The sequence below is a fragment of the Bos mutus genome, chromosome 7 (genome assembly GCF_027580195.1).
Source record: "Bos mutus isolate GX-2022 chromosome 7, NWIPB_WYAK_1.1, whole genome shotgun sequence".
NCBI lineage: Eukaryota > Metazoa > Chordata > Mammalia > Artiodactyla > Bovidae > Bos > Bos mutus.
This window is the reverse complement of record NC_091623.1, coordinates 2,813,352-2,830,812: the sequence shown is the minus strand read 5'-3', so window position 1 is coordinate 2,830,812 and position 17,461 is coordinate 2,813,352. Positions and strand designations below refer to the sequence as shown.

Here is a 17,461-nt window from a genome sequence, read left to right as displayed (position 1 = left end):
CTATAGGATAAATGACTGATGTGCTAATATTATTGGAAGAAGCTACTGCCATTTAAAAAATTAATGAATCACAACATAGAAAAAGCAAAACAGGAAGAGAAAGGGATTGAGGGGGTTTCCTCTTGGGTTTTTTTTTTTTTTCTTTCAATTTCAGGGAAGAAGAATGCTCCTTATTTTGTTCCCCATCCTTTATTCTTTTAGCAAACCAGTGCCTTTTAGAGGCAGAAAAGACCTTAGAATCAATCTTGACATTACACAGATGGGAAACCAAGATCCAGAGGCGATGTGACTTTCTCAAGGTCATATACTAAATTGGAAGCAGCTGTGAGAATAGAACAGAAGTTACCTTCTTCAAGGTATGCTCCTCCTCTCTGCAAATCTTTCCTCAGTGATTCTTTTCCAGGCAGGCTCTTCAGTTAGCAGAGCTTAGGAAAGTTCTTACACCCATATATGTTGTATCCACACATGGATCCTTACCTTGTCCAGAAAATTCTGCAGTCTGGCTTTCTTTTTCCAGTTCCATGGGCACAGGCTAACAATGCAGTGTTTTGTCCAAAGATGTTGGAGGAGGTAAGGGACCCAAGCCCTCACAGGTGACAGGCCCACCTAGGTAGCCCCAGCTAGGATTGGGGTCCTGGGGATCTGGACCAGGGCAGGCATTGCCCACGGCAGGAGGATTTACAACTGCTAAGGATCAAAAGCAGACAAGCAGGATTTATGGGACAAGTCCAGGGGGTCACTTTCAGCCACAGGGTTAGATTAGTGCAGCCCTTAAAGGCAGGAATAGCAAAGGCAGATACCGGGGCCAAGCCGGGGCCAGCACAACCATTACCCACAGGGTCGGCAGGAGAGAGGGGCATACCTGAACGCGAAGGTAAAGGAAAGTCAAGAGCCTACCTGCCACCGCATTCACAAACCACTCAAAGCCGCACAGGAGAAATGACCTTTAATGTCCGACTTTTGTTTCCAACCCCGCCAAAGTGACACCCTTCAGGGAAGTACAGGAGGGGCCTGAGAGGTAAGAAATCAGGAGACACACAGCGCCCCGGCGCCTCCTGGGCGCACGCACACTCGCTCTGCCCCCCTCGCGGGCGGCCCCACACACGCACACACGCAATACACGCACATCGCACAGACACACGCACGTGACCCCACAGTTAAATACATGTACAGAAGGACTCGTTTAGATATATACAGAGAGAGAGAGAGACGGAAATCCCGGCCGGCGTCGGGTCCCCCAGGCTCTCAGCATGCTCGGCCCAGCTCTCAGCGCTGTACCTGGCACCCATGCCCCTGCCAGAAAAGCAGCTGCCCCTCTTCCCGCCCCCCTCCCCCCGTTTCCCGGTGGGGCCCGGAGTCTACCGGGCGCCGACACTCCCGTCCCCCCTTCGCCCGCCCTCCCCCCAAGATGATGGGCTCCCCAGGGAAAGGAAGCGGTGCGCGGGGACCCTAAAACTGCCCGGGCGCCAGGGGCATGTTGCTTTTGAAGCCGGGCTGCCCGTTGGCCACGTCGGCTGCGGCCTCGTGGCCGGCATCCCCGTCAGTCCCGGGGCTCTCGGGCTCGGCAAGGAGCTTGAAGGTGAAGAGCGGACCCGAGTCGCGGCGGCCGCGGCGGCCCGGGGCTCGGGCGCGGGCAGGCTCAGGAGGGCGCCGGGCGCCTTCCACTCCGGGAAGGCGCACAGCTCGACGGGCGGCGGCGCGCCGCGGCCCAGGTAGCCGGGGCTCGGCGAGGCCGAGGGCAGGGTCCGCTGGCTGCCGCTCAGGCAGCTGCCGCTGTCGTCCAGCGAGTCCTTGCGCGACTGAGAGCGCTCCAGCGAGCCGCCGCGCGTCCACGGCCGGTAGGTGTAGCCGCAGCCGCCCAGGCGCCTCCGACGGCGGCGGCGGCGGCGGCCGCGGCACTGGCACCCGAGGATGCGCACGAAGGCGCGCTTGAACTCCTTGCTGGAGCACGGGTAGATGATGGGGTTGAGGCAGCTGTTGAAGTAGCCCAGCCAGAAGACCACCTTGAACACGGCGTCGGGGGCCTTCAGGGTGGAGAACAGGGAGCCTGCAGGGGGAAGGGGTGGGGGGGGACGGGCAGAAAGACAAACAGTCGGTGAGCAGACAGACCCTCTCTACCATGTGATTTGCCCACAAACTGTCAACCGGTGGATTCCTGTCTCCTGCCTCCTTTGCCCAGGCCAGTTCCTCTGCCAGGAATACTGCCGTTCCATCTCAAAACACATGACTCCTACATGCTTTTTTTAAGTCCAACCTCCATCTCTTCACCTTCGCCCATAAAATCGTTCCTGATTTAGCTAAACAGGATTCAAACAACTGTATCTATAACGTTCTTAGGATAGCGCTTACCAGTTTCTTCGTGAATTATAATAATAACAATTATACATAGCTCTTGTACAGCTGTTGGAACGGCACTGTGTTGGTTCTTCACCTACTATTTTATCCTTCACAGAATGCTATGAAGTACTTCCATGGGAAATATGAGATGTATTAAAGACCTAAAGGTGAAAGGTAAACCTTTATAAGGTAAAAGAAGACAAGGTAAACGACAGTCTTACCGATGGAGAGGTGAAGAAAAACGACTTAACACTTCAAAAAGATAAACTATGGGGCAAGAGTCAGAGAAGATATTTACAATGTCTTAAGACTGTCAAGGGATTGGTATTTAGAGTACATTAGGACTCCTGCAAGTCAACAAGAAAAAGCATTCATTCCTAGCAGAAACGTGGGCCAAGAAAAGGAACAGGCAATTTCAACAAAATAGAAAACTGGAGGGCTAATGAGCATATGCCAAGGTGCTCAAAATATTAGGCAGTCAAATTAAGTGAGAGCCACAAAGTGAGAGAACATATCTGTTACACTGGCAAAAATTAGAAAGCTCAATAGTGCCAAGTGCAGGCAGGGGTGTGGAAACATGGGGAGTCTCCTGCTGGTGGCGGACACAGGCTGTGAAGACCTGATCCCATTAAGTATACAGATAGCTCCTGACCCAGCAATTTTCACACAGGTCAGCAGGGGCCATGTGTGACTATGCTCAGGGTGATGGTGTTTATGGTGACAGAGTTGGAAAACACTTGGGTGCCCCTCACTGCGAATTATGGAAAAGTAGAGTTTGGACATGCATAGCAGAGCAATTACGCAGTACCTAAAAGTCCAAATAGCAATATGGAAAGATCTCAAACACCTTGTTCTTTGTAAAAAAAAAAAAAAAAAATAGGAAACAGAATGAGCTTTATAACATAACATCTTTTAAGTAACACACCAAACAATCAAACTCATTTGCAAAAACACTTTCAAGTTAAAAAATACATATCAAATGCAAAATGGGTGTCTATGGGTGAGGCAGAGGGAAAGGGGAATAGGAGATAGGAATAAAAGGAAAAGAATCAATAAAATAAGAGAGATGCCAGACTTAGACCTATGATGATGGGATGCTGATAACTGAGAAACATGACTAACTCATGCGTCTGAATCGAGGTCCAAAAGCATGTAATGCAAAATTAATTTCAAAACTATTTCCATTTTAAATACAAGGCAACTGAGTCTTGGAGAGGTTAAATGACTTGCCCCAGGCCACATAGCACGTTTGTAATATAGCTGGGATTTAAACTCAATTCTGTTTGAATATGAAACATTTTTGTTTGTTTGTTTTGAATGCTATTAATTTCCCTTTGTGGAAAAATGAGAAGCTATTAAAAAGCAAAAAGAAAAGAAAAAATATTTTAAAAGCACAAATAAACCCTCAATGTAGAGATACCACATTCTGGTACATAAACTTCCAGATTTTTTTCCTGTTGTATATACTACACATGTAAATACATATGTAAATGTTTGCATATATACATGTAAATGTTGTGGATACACATACATATGTAAATGAACATATATTTGTTGTATATACATATGTAAATGTTTTAAAAATGCAATTATACTTCACAGAACATTCTGTAACTTCAAACCATGTCCCTAAACCAGCCACTCCACCTGTAGCACAGTGACTTTCGTATTCCTGTCTAACCTCCTCTGTTACACTGTGAGCTTCCTAAGAGCCTGGTCTTTGAGATCACCTTTGAATCCATTTGAAGGAAGAGCGTATGAGTGGGAGAAATCGTAGCAAATCTCGAAATCCAACTTCCTCACTTGATCCATGGAGACACTGAGACCCAGAAAGTAGCTGAAGATCCCATAGTTGTTGCATAGATGCCATAAGAATCCCTATTTTGGATTGCACTTGAGTTTTCCCCCTGCAGTACTTGACCTTCTTGATTATTGAGTCTGGCTTGTTGTTACAGGGAGCCTCCTGATTCTCTGCTTGGCGATAGAGGGATGGTGGCTGGCCAGGGTTCCTGCTGCAGGGTTAAGTCAGAGAGGGATTAAACTTGGAAAGAGGGTTATCCATACTTGTTGCATCTACGCCCAGCTGCTTCAGTCGTGACTGACTGTGAGCCTATGGACTGTAGCTCACCAGGCTCCTCTGTCCATACGATTCTCCAGCAAGAATACTAGAGTGGGTTGCCATGCCATCCTCCAGGGGATCTTCCCCGACTCAGGGATCAAACCCGCGTCTGCTACGTCTCCTACATTGGCAGGCGGGTTCTTTGCCACTAGTGCCATCTAGTGTTAACTATAAGTATGTTGACGTCTCAACTCTGGGTTAGGGCTAGGTGAGGCCAATGAGGGCGCCACCTCGTGGTCTGATTCATGAAAAGGTCTGCACCGTTGGGTTTTGGTCCCACGGTTGGCATCACCGACTCGATGGATGTGAGATTGAGCAAGCTCTGAGAGTTGGTGATGGGCAGGGAAGCCTGGCATGGTGCAGTCCATGGGGTCGCAAAGAGTTGAACACGACTGAGTGACTGAACTGACTGTCCAAGATTATCCTTTGGATAGAAGGCTCCAGTGGAAATGCAAATATGACATGTGGACACCCAGTATCCATGATGGGGCGAGTTCTTTCTGCCCATGTGGATGGTCTTGTTTCTGTCACAGAGTCTAAAGGGAATAGTTAAAATGGTCTTGAAAAAAATGGGAACCTGGAGAATAAATCTGGGAAGTGGAGAGAGGGAGCTAACAGTTGGAAGCCTTGTGCATTACTCTGGAGGGTAAATGTTGGTGAGCATATGCACAGGTAGGCACACCATCCGTGAGGACATGTTAAGGCCTGGGATTGAGCTGGTGGGGAACAAACAATTGTGGCAAAGGTGGGGAGGGTCCAGAGCAGGAGAGCATCCTTGCTGAAGACAGACTTGTAACTCTGCTTGCCAACCCTGTTGAAGATGGTAGTAAAATGGCCTAACGGGCTGTATCTTGAAGGACCAGCTTTTAAAGGATACACGAATTACAATAATACTAATAGCTAATATTCATCAGAACCATCAGTCACATTGTGTGTGCTTTATGCAGATTCTACACTAAACCCTTTACACCATTCACCAGTTTAATGATCACAATAATCTCTAGATGAAGGGACTATAGTTGGTCCCATATTATGAATCAGGACACCAGCATATGAGTGGTAGCTTTTTACATTTTTATACATTCATTCTTTCATTTGTTCATTCATTAATTCCACAAATATGGAGCTCTGCTAAGTGTCAGGCATGAGGCCAAACTGTGGGGATACATTAGGGGTGTTTCTGTCCTGTGGCAGTCCACAGGCTTGTGAGGGGGCAGTTCACTGCACCGAACACACATAGCATTATGATAGGGGCATAAATGCCATTCTCTCCTTCTGTGCCATATGGCATTTCTCCCTAGGTTCTTCTTCACCTGCATCACACTGAAAGCACCTTGTTAGGGATAAAGATGGGCTGGAAGTTTGTCTTTATTTTTTTACCAAGCACTCTCCAAGGACCAGTGGGCTGAGATGTGCTCAGCCAAAGGGAAGGGGGATGATGTTGATTTTCTCATGGCATTCATTTACAGCCATAATTTGAGCTTAGGCTCCCTGAGATGCCTGTTCCTCTGAGAAGGTCATGCTTTGCCTTTAGCCAATTTAGGCAATGTGGCCTGGTGACTTGAGCTCAGAGTTTGCAATCACAGAGGCCTGGTTTTGCATCCTTTTTTTGGAGTATTGGCTGTTTGACTTTTGAAAAGTTAACTGGCTCTCTCAGGCTAAATTTTCTTATCCACAAATTGGGGATAACATCTGCTTCATAGGATTATTCTGAATACATGAAAATATCCATGTTAAAACACTTGATATGGGGTCTGGCACCTTGAAAATTGATAAATGGTGGCCATTTTCCAAATATACTTTATATCCTGGCCCATTCATTGCCATCCTCCAGGAACTCTGCTGATTAACCCTACCTGACTCAGAGTGACTCCTTTATTCTGTACTCCTCAGAACATATACAATCAGATCTTATTCTGTTATTTTATCGTTTGTCTGTTAATGTTGCTGAGCCATCCCAGGGCTGGCTAAGTCCTTGTTTACCACTCATACTGTAAACTCCTTCTGGGCAGAAACCATGTCTTTATTTCTTTTCCATTCCAGGGAAAGAATATTTTTATTACATTTTATTAATATTTTATATTTTTATTATAAAAGTGACACAGTGGAGAATGAATAGGGGGAGCACAGAGAATTTTTAGGGCAGTGAAATTTTTGGTATGATACTATATTGGTAGATATATGTCGTTATACATTTGTCCAAACCCATAAACTGTACAACACTAAGATTGATCCCTAATGTAAACTGAGGACTTCAGGCGATTATGTGTCAATATAGGTTCACCACAGTACCTTCCTGTCAATTTGGAGGTGAACCTAGAACTGCTCTAAAAAATTAAGACTATTCAAAAAACCTCACATCCTTAAAAAGAGGGTTTCCCTGGTGGCTCAGATGGTAAAGAATCTGCTTGCAATGCAGGAGACTCAGGTTCGATTCCTGGGTCAGGAAGATCCCCTGGAGAAGGGAATGGTAACCCACTCCAGTATTCTTGCCTGGGAAATCCCATGGACAGAGGAGACTGGTGGGCTATAGTCCAGGGGCCACAAAGAGTTGGACACGACTGAGCGACTAACACACAATACACATATCTTCACAAAGCTAAAAATAGAATTTCCATATGATTCAGTAATCCTATTTCTAGGCATATATCTGGAAAAGATGAAAACTCTAATTCAAAAAGATGCCTGCACCCCAATGTTCACAGCAGCACTGTTTACAATAGTCAAGACATGGAAGCAACTCAAGTGTCCATCACCAGATGAATGGATGAGAAAATGTGGTGGGCACGCATGCATGTGCGCGCACACACACACACAGGAATATTACTCAGTCATTAAAAAAAAAATGAAATGATGCCATTTGCAGCAACATGGATGGACCTGGAGATGGTCACATTAAGTGAAATAAGTCAAAAAGAGAAAGACAAACACTGTATGGTATCACTTATATGTGGAATCTAAAATATGACGCAAATGGGACTTCGTTGGTGATTCAGTGGCTAAGACTGCACTGTCAGTGCAGGGGGCTTGGTTCTGATCCCAGGTCAGGGAGCTGGATCCCACGCGCTGCAACTAAAGCACCTGTGTGCCGCAACTCAGACCCAGAGCAGCCAAGTAAGACAACAACCCAATGAGCTTATTCACAAACCAGAAACAGACTCACAGACACAGAAAACAAACGTGGTTACTAAATGGGAAGCAGGGGAGGGCTACATTGGGAGAAGGGGACTTACAGATCCACACAACCATATATAAAATAAACGAACAACAAGGCTTTACTGTATAGCACAGGGAACTATATTCAATCAGTTCAGTCAGTTCAGTCGCTCAGTCGTGTCTGACTCTTAGCGACCCCATGAATCGCAGCACACCAGGCCTCCCTGTCCATCACCAACTCCCGGAGTTCACTCAGACTCACATCCATCGAGGCAGTGATGCCATCCAGCCATCTCATCCTCTGTCGTCCCCTTCTCCTCCTGCCCCCAATCCCTCCCAGCATCACAGTCTTTTCCAATGAGTCAACTCTTCGCATGAGGTGGCCAAAGTACTGGAGTTTCAGCTTTAGCATCATTCCTTCCAAAGAAATCCCAGGGCTGATCTCCTGCAGAATGGACTGGTTGGATCTCCTTGCAGTCCAAGGGACTCTTAAGAGTCTTCTCCAACACCACAGTTCAAAATAGATTATAATAAACTATAATGTAACAGAATTGAAAAAGAATATATATATAAACAAATCACCTTGTTGTATACCTGAAAGTAACAAATATTATAAATTACCTAAACTTCTACTAAAAAAACCTGTCACATTAAAAAAGTGACACCTGCTAAATTACACAGTACAAAAAGAATCTATATAATATAGAGTGAAAATTCTTTCTCAAGTAGATAGGACCAGAGTCAACAGTTCTGTTTTTATCCTTTCAGATGGATTTTTAAAATGGGGTCATACACATACCTTTCCCCAAATTTATTTCTTCACTTAGAATATATAAAAGACATTTCTTCATGTCACAGCATTACATCCTGCTGTCTGGATATATAGTATTTCACTTAACTCTTTCCTGATAGTAGTCAGATAGGTGATTTTCAATTTCGGGCTATTACAAACTGCAGTAATGAAAAGCCTCGTGCATCTTGTGTTTTTGCACACTTGAGTGTTTCTTCAGGGTAACATTCTTCATGAGGAATCACTGGGTAGGTTCCACATTCAAGTCCTGACAGCTAGCCAAACCGCCTTCTGACTGGCTGTATCAATTTACTATCCCAATTGACTGTGTAATGAGTGTGATATTTTCCCCACATCTCCACAACTTTGTGGTGTGGTCAGTTTTGAATCCTCGTGTATCTGGGAGCTGCATAATGACCTTGCCCGCCCTCTTGTTCCATTTGCATTCTCCTTTATTTCGTCCTCCAGCAGACCAGAATGGCTCTCCCACCTTGAGCAAGCCCTCGGTGACTTCTGCTAGGGACTGCCCTTTTCTCATTAGATTCTGACTCTTGGGATGGAATCCTGGCTCTCTCACCAGACCGGTGACCTTGAGCAAGCTTCATACTATCCCTAAGCTTCTTCAGTTTCCTCATCAGTAAAATGGGTCTAATAAGAGTATCACCTTCCCTGGGTTGTTTTGAGGATTAAACAAGATAAAACATGTAAAGCTCTTATTAGCATGCTGGGTACCAGGTTCCTGCCACTTAAATCAACTCTGCATTAATGCTAATTAACCAAATGATACTTATTCCTATAAACCACTCATTAGGCTAGAAATCTAATTACAGGAAATCGATGTTTGTTAACTTGATGTATCATTTTGGGTCAGTTGCTTTCCCTTTCTGGGCCTCAGTTTCCCTCCTTTAAAAATGTATTTATTTATTTTACTGAAATAGAGTTGATGGACAATATTATGTTAGTTTCAGGTTCAGTACCTAATAATTTGACATAGTTTCCCTCCTTTAGTTGAGTGGTTTGATCCAAGTCCTGTCCAGCCGTATCATTCACAGTCTTTATAAGCCCAGCGCTAGAAGCCCTGCCCATCCCTGCTTCTCCAGACCCACCACAGAGGGGCAGTGCGGGTCAGGGCTGGACTGCCACGCGCCTCAGATTCCACACATATTTCGGCCCCTTCCTTCCTCTCTCTCCTGCCAGCAGCACAGTAGCCATCGGGATTAGGGGCTCTGTTTGCAACACCAGCATGCCCTGGTGGGAGCCAAGAGCCCTCATTAATTAGGGAAGGTGCCAAGCCTCCTCGGGCACGAAAGCATGTTGGTGACAGGAATCCTTTTTTCTCTGGGCACAAAAACGGACCTTTGGGCGCCAGTGAAGATGCCAAGGGGCTTCCCTGATGGCTCAGTGGATAAAGAGTCTGCCTGCAATGCAGGAGACACAGGAGACTTAGGTTCCAGCCCTGGGTCATTTGGAAAATCCCCTGGAGAAGCAAAGGGCAACCCACACCAGTATTCTTTTTTGGAAAAGCCCTTGGGCAGAGGAACTGGTAGAGTATAGTCCATGGGGTCGCAAAGAGTCAGCCACAACTGAGCAACGAGCACGAAGGTGCTAAAAGAGGGAGCAAATATCAATGGGAAATGTAGGTTTCTGGAAGCCTGCTCTCTCTGCTGGAAGTAAGGCCGGTGTCTGCTCTTTGCCAGGATTACCAACTCTCAGTGCATGTCCTTGAGCCTGGCTCCACATCTCCTGCCCATGAAATGTTCCCACGCGCCTTAGCCCTGCGTCTTAGCATCATGGCTTGGCAGAACTGGGAAATCTTCTTCCTTAAGGGAAGGTCAGTCAGGGTGAGTGACTTTTACAAGGTCACTTGGCTGGTGAATGGCAGTACGAGAGCCAGAACCTGTTTAAGTGTCCTTCACTTGATCCAAAAAAACATTTATCGAGACAGTGGAGCTCAGTGATTAAGGACCTGTTCAGCAGACACGACTGAGCGATTTCACTTTCACTTTTCACGTTCATGCATTGAAGAAGGCAATGGCAACCCACTCCAGCGTTCTTGCCTGGAGAATCCCAAGGACGGAGGAGCCTGGTAGGCTGCTGTCTACGGGGTCGCACAGCGTTGGACACGACTGAAGCGACTTAGCAGCAGGAGCAGCGAACACAGGCAGGTACACCTGGGTTCAAGTGCTGACCCTGACTTCTTAGCTGAGTGAACTTGGAGAAGCTGCTTGAGCTCTGTTTCTCGGAAAACAGGAATGGTGATAATTCTTTTCTGAATGGATGAGTTGAGCTTAGGCTTGGTAAGTGCTTGGCATGTTAAAAGTACTCAATAAGTACAGCTATTCGACTGCTGCAAACACAACTACGTTACTACTGCCAATGCTGCTGTTGCTGCCAGTGCTAGTGCTACCAAGATGAAGGAAATGCAGAAGAAGACGAGCTCTCCTGTGCAGAGCAGGTGTCAGGACTCTCACCCTGCTGCTCTTCCCAGTACAGGCCCAGGGATAGGGCTCCAGCTGGTTCTGGAACTTGATGAAACTGTATGTGATATTCATGCAATTTTCTGGGGGAGAATCCATAGCTATCATGGGCTTGATGGGGTCAGCAACCCTCAAAGGTTTAAGCCTCACCCATCTCAAGTCTAGAGCTTCCTAAGCATCAGTCACTCCACTCCTTGGACCACCCATTACTTAATGCTTTTCTCTAAATAAATTCACTTTTGGTATCTAAATTTTTTTTTAAAGAAAGCTTTTTATTACTGTTTAAAAACCTGCATTATTTGCTATAAACAGAATGCAATGGCAGAGAAAAAGAAGATGAAGACAAAACATTAGTAGCTCTGGATGACTCCATAGTGTAGTGTGTCTGAGCCTCCTCTCTTTTTCAAAGAGGGAGATTAGCTCAGGTTGAGGGGTGTTGAAGACTTGCTGGCTTTAAACTGAGGGGCATTCATTCCTCTTTGAGGACCTGAAGGATTGAAAGAGAAGTGAACAGGGACTATTTCCTCACTAGAGAACCCAGCCCCTGGCACATAATAGTGCTAAATAAATATTTGTTCACTGATTGACTGACTGAATATGTGATTCAGTTGGTGCCATCTCTGGTTGGCGTTTCAAGCCATCTTGCACTGCACTCAGATCCGTAGTCATTTTGAGCAGCACTGTGGGCACAGCTCTGGGAAACCACTTGTAGGAGGCCCCATGGCTCCATTAGGATGCCTCCTGTTAGTCTCTTACTGAGGTTTTTTAAACAGATCAAATGAGACAACACCTCTGAAAGGGCTTGGAGGGGTTGAAAGCTTCACATCTGGGTGGGGCAAGTAAGAGGGAGAACTTGAGAGGAAAGGGATAAAGCAGCAAGCAGATGGTGCAGTGAGCCCACTCATATCCCATGGGCTTTGCCTGCTGAAGGGTGACTTAGAGGGATGGTGAAGTACAAGGATCCAAAAGCTAAAATGAAGCAGGATCAGCACAAGGAGAAGTACTTCTTGGCTGGACCATGGTCCGGGTGGGTCATCCTTAAGGTGCTATTCAACGAATCTGAACAGTGAATCCCCACTCTTCAAAACCACAAGGTTTGTGGAATAGTAGCTACCATGAAGATCCCCTGGGGAATGAAATGGCAACCCACTCCAGTGTTCTTGCCTGGAGAATCCCAGGGATGGGGGAGCCTGGTGGACTGCAGTCTATGGGGTCGCACAGAGTTGGACACTACTGAAGCGAGTTAGCAGCAGCAGCAGCTACTATGAAGATCCCCTGGGGAAGGAAATGGCAACCCCCTCCAGCATTCTGCCTGGGAAATCCCAGGGACAGAGGAGCCTGATGGGCTACAGTCCATGGGGTCACAAAGGAGTGGGACGTGACAGAGTGACTAAACAACAACAACAAATTCTGTGTCAGTCACTGGCCAAATGCCTAACCATCTCTACACCCTTTTTTACTTCTTCAACCAGCTCTGTTGCTAAGACAGCTCAGCATGACTGCACCCTGCATGGCTCTAGGGGGCACCATTCTGCCCGCTTGGACTCCTTGGTGTCTGGGGGTCCAACCTAAGGGCACTCCCTGGAGGCCACGACTATTACACTTGAGGGAACGGAACTAGCTCCAAGTCACAGAGCTAATGGGGGCAGAGTTTGAATATGAATCCAGGAAGCCCTTATAGAGGCTGTTAATCACTTCCAATACAATTCATGGGGAAACAAAATACACATGCTGATGTGTCTAAAGGACTGGAAAAACAGACATGAAAGGAGACATCAACTGTGTTTATCCTTTGGTGTTGAAATTATGGGTGAAATTTTATTTTCTGGGCTTTTTGGTGTTTTCCAACATTTTCTCCATAAACATGAATTACTTTTGTAATTGGGAAAAATCCAATGAATATTATTTAAAAGACAAAAAAATGAACCAAAAGACACTTTTTTAATGTTCTATTTAAATATAATCCACATGACAGTTCTATGAGCAAAGTGGGATTATCCATACTTTTCAGATGAAGAAACAGAGCTGTAAGTAGAAGGCAGTGCTTGTTCAAGGCTCTCTGCAGGTAAGGGGGGAGGGGGGTTGAAATGAGACCTTTCGTTGTTAAGCCCAGCAGCCTCCTCTGTTAGTTCCTGATGTGTCTGTGGTCCCCTGATGTACCTTATTCTCTTACTATGGACCCTGTAATATTCCTTCATTAAATATTGGTTGAAGGAATGACCAGTGGGTGGGGATTGCACCAAGGCATAGAGAGATGCAGAGCATCATTTGTCTGGTCCCCCCAGGGCTGGGTGGTTTGTAACATCCTTCTGAGTTCTGACAATCTGGGTCTCTAGGATTATAAATTTGATTTGACTTATTTCATGTTCAGCATCACACAAGCAGATGACCTCAAGGGAGCCAGTGGGTGGTAAAACCATTTTGATCAGCTTGTAAATAGAGTGGAACTCCCTTTCAATGGGGCTGTTATTAGGAGCATTTGGCTACATCTTCAGCCAAGCCAAGTCTTCCCAGTGCAAACCGTTTGCCCAATAAAAACAAAACAAAAAATGTCAAATACTAGTTACTAATTCTTTCAGCATTGAGAAGGAGGTTTCCTTGGATTTGGAAATTCCCTTCGAGGTTTTTCCATTTTCATTTGCCACTTAACCTTGGAAAGAGATCACAAAATTGTCCAACAAATACAATATCCTCAGGGCCAAACAGACCCATGTTAAGTTTTAAAGTAAATGTTGAAAACAATAATAATCACCAGAGCCACCATTTATAATGAACTAAGAACCAGTTATTAGGTACTATGTTTACAAACATTCTCTCATCCAATCCTTCCAGAAGCATTGCTATTATTATATTTCATTCTATGGATGAGGAAACGGAGGTTTAAGAGATTAATTAAGTCACATGTCTAGTAAGAGGTAGAGTTAAGATTAAAATCTAACTCTAAAGTCTGGGTTCTTACTCATTGCTTAATAATAAGAAAAAGAAGCTTCTATTCATTTCTTTAAGCACTAGGCAATTTCCCCCTCAACTGGAACAATCTTTCTTTTCACTAAACTGTCACAGTATTTTATCTGAAGCTAAAATATGGCATTTATCACTCTCTATCTTGAATTACAGTTGCTTAGGGCTATGCCTCATCTAAGATTAGACTGTGAGCTTCTAGAAAAGAGAGTTCATGTCTGATTCTTCCCTTTCTACTCAGGGCCTCGCATAGTGCCTGACACAGAATAGCTACTCAGTCAACATGTGTTGCAAGAATAATAATTAGTAATAAAGACAGCAAGCCAAAATATGTTAGGCCTTGGCTACTCAAGGTGAGGTTCATGGATAAACAACGTCAACATCACCTGAGTGCTTGTTAGAAATGCAGAATCTCCATGATCCCGTGAATCAGAATCTACTATTTAACAAGATCCTAAGGTGAGAAGCATTGCCTTAGTCCACATTACAATTTTATTTTAAAAATTGTTTTCCTGGGTATCTTGGAATTCATGGATGAGCAAAGGCTGGGCCGCAAGCCACCTCAACAAGGGACTGACTTCCTTGTCCCAAACCCTCCAGTGGCTCCTGTAGTTTATAGGATAAATTTCAAACTGTTTAGGTTGGAATTTAAGACCTGTTCAACCCGGCTGCAATGGACTGATTCTTCGCAACATAAGAGTTGACTTTTCTTGCTCTTTTCCTTTCATCTACTCTGTCCACTGATCTGAAATGTCGGTTCCTTTCCCCTCCTCCTCTCCATCCCTTGTAGGCCTGGCTCAAATTCCTCCTTTTCATAACCTCAGCCCACAATGCCCAGCTTCCTCTGAAGTGTGAAAATAGAAGGAAGGGGCAGGCTGTGAAGACCTGCTCAGATCCAGGTAACTGACACAGCTTAGCTAATCTCGCTCTCACAGTGAGGCAGGAGGGAGCGGTGGGTTCTGTAATTCTCAATTTAGAGATGAGGAAATCAAGTCTTCATGTGTATAGAACTCACTCAATGTTACACAGCTATTAAACTGTAGAGCTGGGATTCAAACCCAAGTCGCATGAGCTTCTCTGGTGGTTCAGACAGTAAAGAATCCGCCTGCAATGCAGGAGTCTCAGGTTTGATCCCTGGGTTGGAAAGATCCCCTGGAGAAGGGAATGGCAACCCACTCCAGTATTTTTGCCTGGAGAATCCCATGGACAGAGGAGCCTGGAGGGCTACAGTCCATGGGCTCACAAAGAGTCAGACACGACTGAATGACTAACACTTCACTTCACTGCCTGTCCCAAAGCTGGGCATTTTTCATAACAGAAAATACAGCCTCTGAACTCTTAAAATACTTCTAAGTTGGGGGAAGACCAGAATTATTTACTTTCTATTTGTAATGGTGTCTTTACATATATCTTATCTGGCCATTAAAACACAGAAACCAAGAATTTTGTGGCACTGTACCTCAGTGGTTCTTAACCTAAGTATTCTGGTTATGCAAGTAATTTAGCACTGCATAATTTCAGGAGTTCACAGACTCACTGAATCCCATCCATGGGTGCCCAGGAGATGCAGTCACCAGATTAAGAGTCTCTGCTATTCTCTCCACAGAGTTCTATCACAACAGCTGCTGAACTTGTTTATTTAACAGTCTGTCTCCCTTGTCCACAAGCTCCTCAAGGCCAGGGTCAGTCTTACTCGTCTTGTTTTTCTAGCACCAAACACAGAGCTTGGGTTATAGTGAATGTGTAAAACTATTTGTTGAGCACATAACCTCCTCTTTACGTGCCTAACCCAGTATCTATGTGATTCCTGGTAGGTGTGGGGTGATTTTCTTGCTTATAGTGTGCTTCCTTCCTCTTCTTTCTATGTTTAAATGGTAACCACAGGAACTTCCCTGGTAGTCCAGTGGTTAAGAATTCACCTTCTAATGCTGAGGACGTGGGTTTGAGCCCTGGTCAGGGACCTAAGATCCCACGTGTCATTAGGCAACTGAGCCCATGCACTGTAGAGTCTGTGCACCATGACTATTGAGCCTGCACAGTCTGGAGCCTACAAGTGTGGCTCACACTATGAGCCACAACGAGAGAAGCCAGTATGCTGCAACAAAGACCTGACACACCCAAACAGATAAATATTTTTCAAAAGGTAACCACAGGCCAATGCCCAGTTCAGTTTTTGTCCTCTTCCTGAAATCTTTCCTGACTGCTCCAGGCCTCTTCTCCTGTATTTTCATCAAAACACAGGCCATATCACATACATCAATATGGAATGTCATTCTTAAGTGCCATTCGTCTCTTTATACAGCATCAAAGCTGTTTGAAGATGGAGTCTGTCCTATATTTCTAGCACAGGACTGGGGATCAGGTCAGGGACATCAATTGCCCACTGGTTAATTGATGGACCCATTCCCACTTCAAAGAGGGAAGCGACCTCTTGGCTTAGGCCCAGAGTTGGGAGCAGATGGGATGGAGTGGTTTCTGTAGCACTTAAGGGTCTATCTTTGATGCCAAACTGAGTGTGTTCCAAACTTTGGCCTTAATGGAAATTTCCCAATAGAACACTTTTAAAATTGAGCATTGATGGGATCTATGTGAAGGAAGCCATATGACTTTATGAATGGACATAAAAGGAAGACATGTAAAGGGAGAGACATAGCTTGCTTTAGTATGTTGCTGTTGTTCCATTGTTAAGTCATGCCCAAATGAGACCCCATGGACTGCAACACGCCGGGCTTCCCTGTCCTTCACTATCTCCTGGAGTTTGCTCAGACCTGTGTCCACTGAACTGATGCTGCCATCCAACCATCTTGTCCTCTGTTGCACCTTCTCCTCCTACCCTCAATCTTTCCCGGAATCATGGTCTTTTCTAATGAGTATAGAAAGTCTCTATCCAAGACAACTTCAGTTCTCCTTGAATTCATCTGTAAATTCAAGACAATCTCATTAAAATATCATTATGGTATTTTTTAGGGACTGGGGTGGGTAGAGAGAAGAACCTAAATGATCCCAAACTAAATATATGGAAGAATATAGATGATAAAAGAATAACCAAGAAAAAAATACCCAGGTTAATTAAAACAAGAGGAATGACCGGAGTGGTGTGGGGAAAATGTGGAAACTTACCTGTATAGATAGTAAAACTTACCAAAAAGTCATCTCACATTATAAAAGTATTTAAAAGACTCTAGGGCACCTGACCCGCCTCTTGAGAAACCTATATGCAGGTCAGGAAGCAACAGTTAGAACTGGACATGGAACAACAGACTGGTTCCAAATAGGAAAAGGAGTTCGTCAAGGCTGTATATTGTCACCCTGCTTATTTAACTTCTATGCAGAATACATCATGAGAAATGCTGGGCTGGAAAAAGCACAGCTGGAATCAAGATTGCCGGGAGAAATATCAATAACCTCAGATATGCAGATGACACCACCCTTATGGCAGACAGTGAAGAGGAACTAAAAAGCCTCTTGATGAAAGTGAAAGAGGAGAGTGATAAAGTTGGCTTAAAGCTCAGCATTCAGAAAACAAAGATCATGGCATCTGGTCCCATCACTTCATGGGAAATAGATGGGGAAACAGTGGAAACAGTGTCAGACTTTATTTTGGGGGGCTCCAAAATCACT

General features: G+C 45.0%; 1 protein-coding gene across 1 annotated transcript in view; it reads right to left on the bottom strand.

Moving 5' to 3' along the window:
- Positions 1-285: 285 nt before the first annotated feature.
- Positions 286-17,461, bottom strand: part of ADRA1B (adrenoceptor alpha 1B) — a 62,404-nt gene continuing 45,228 nt past the window's right edge. The window contains 2 exon segments of the mRNA XM_070373029.1: positions 286-1,622; positions 1,625-2,047. Coding sequence (XP_070229130.1) covers positions 1,450-1,622; positions 1,625-2,047 — 596 coding nt within the window. The 3' untranslated portion in view covers positions 286-1,449.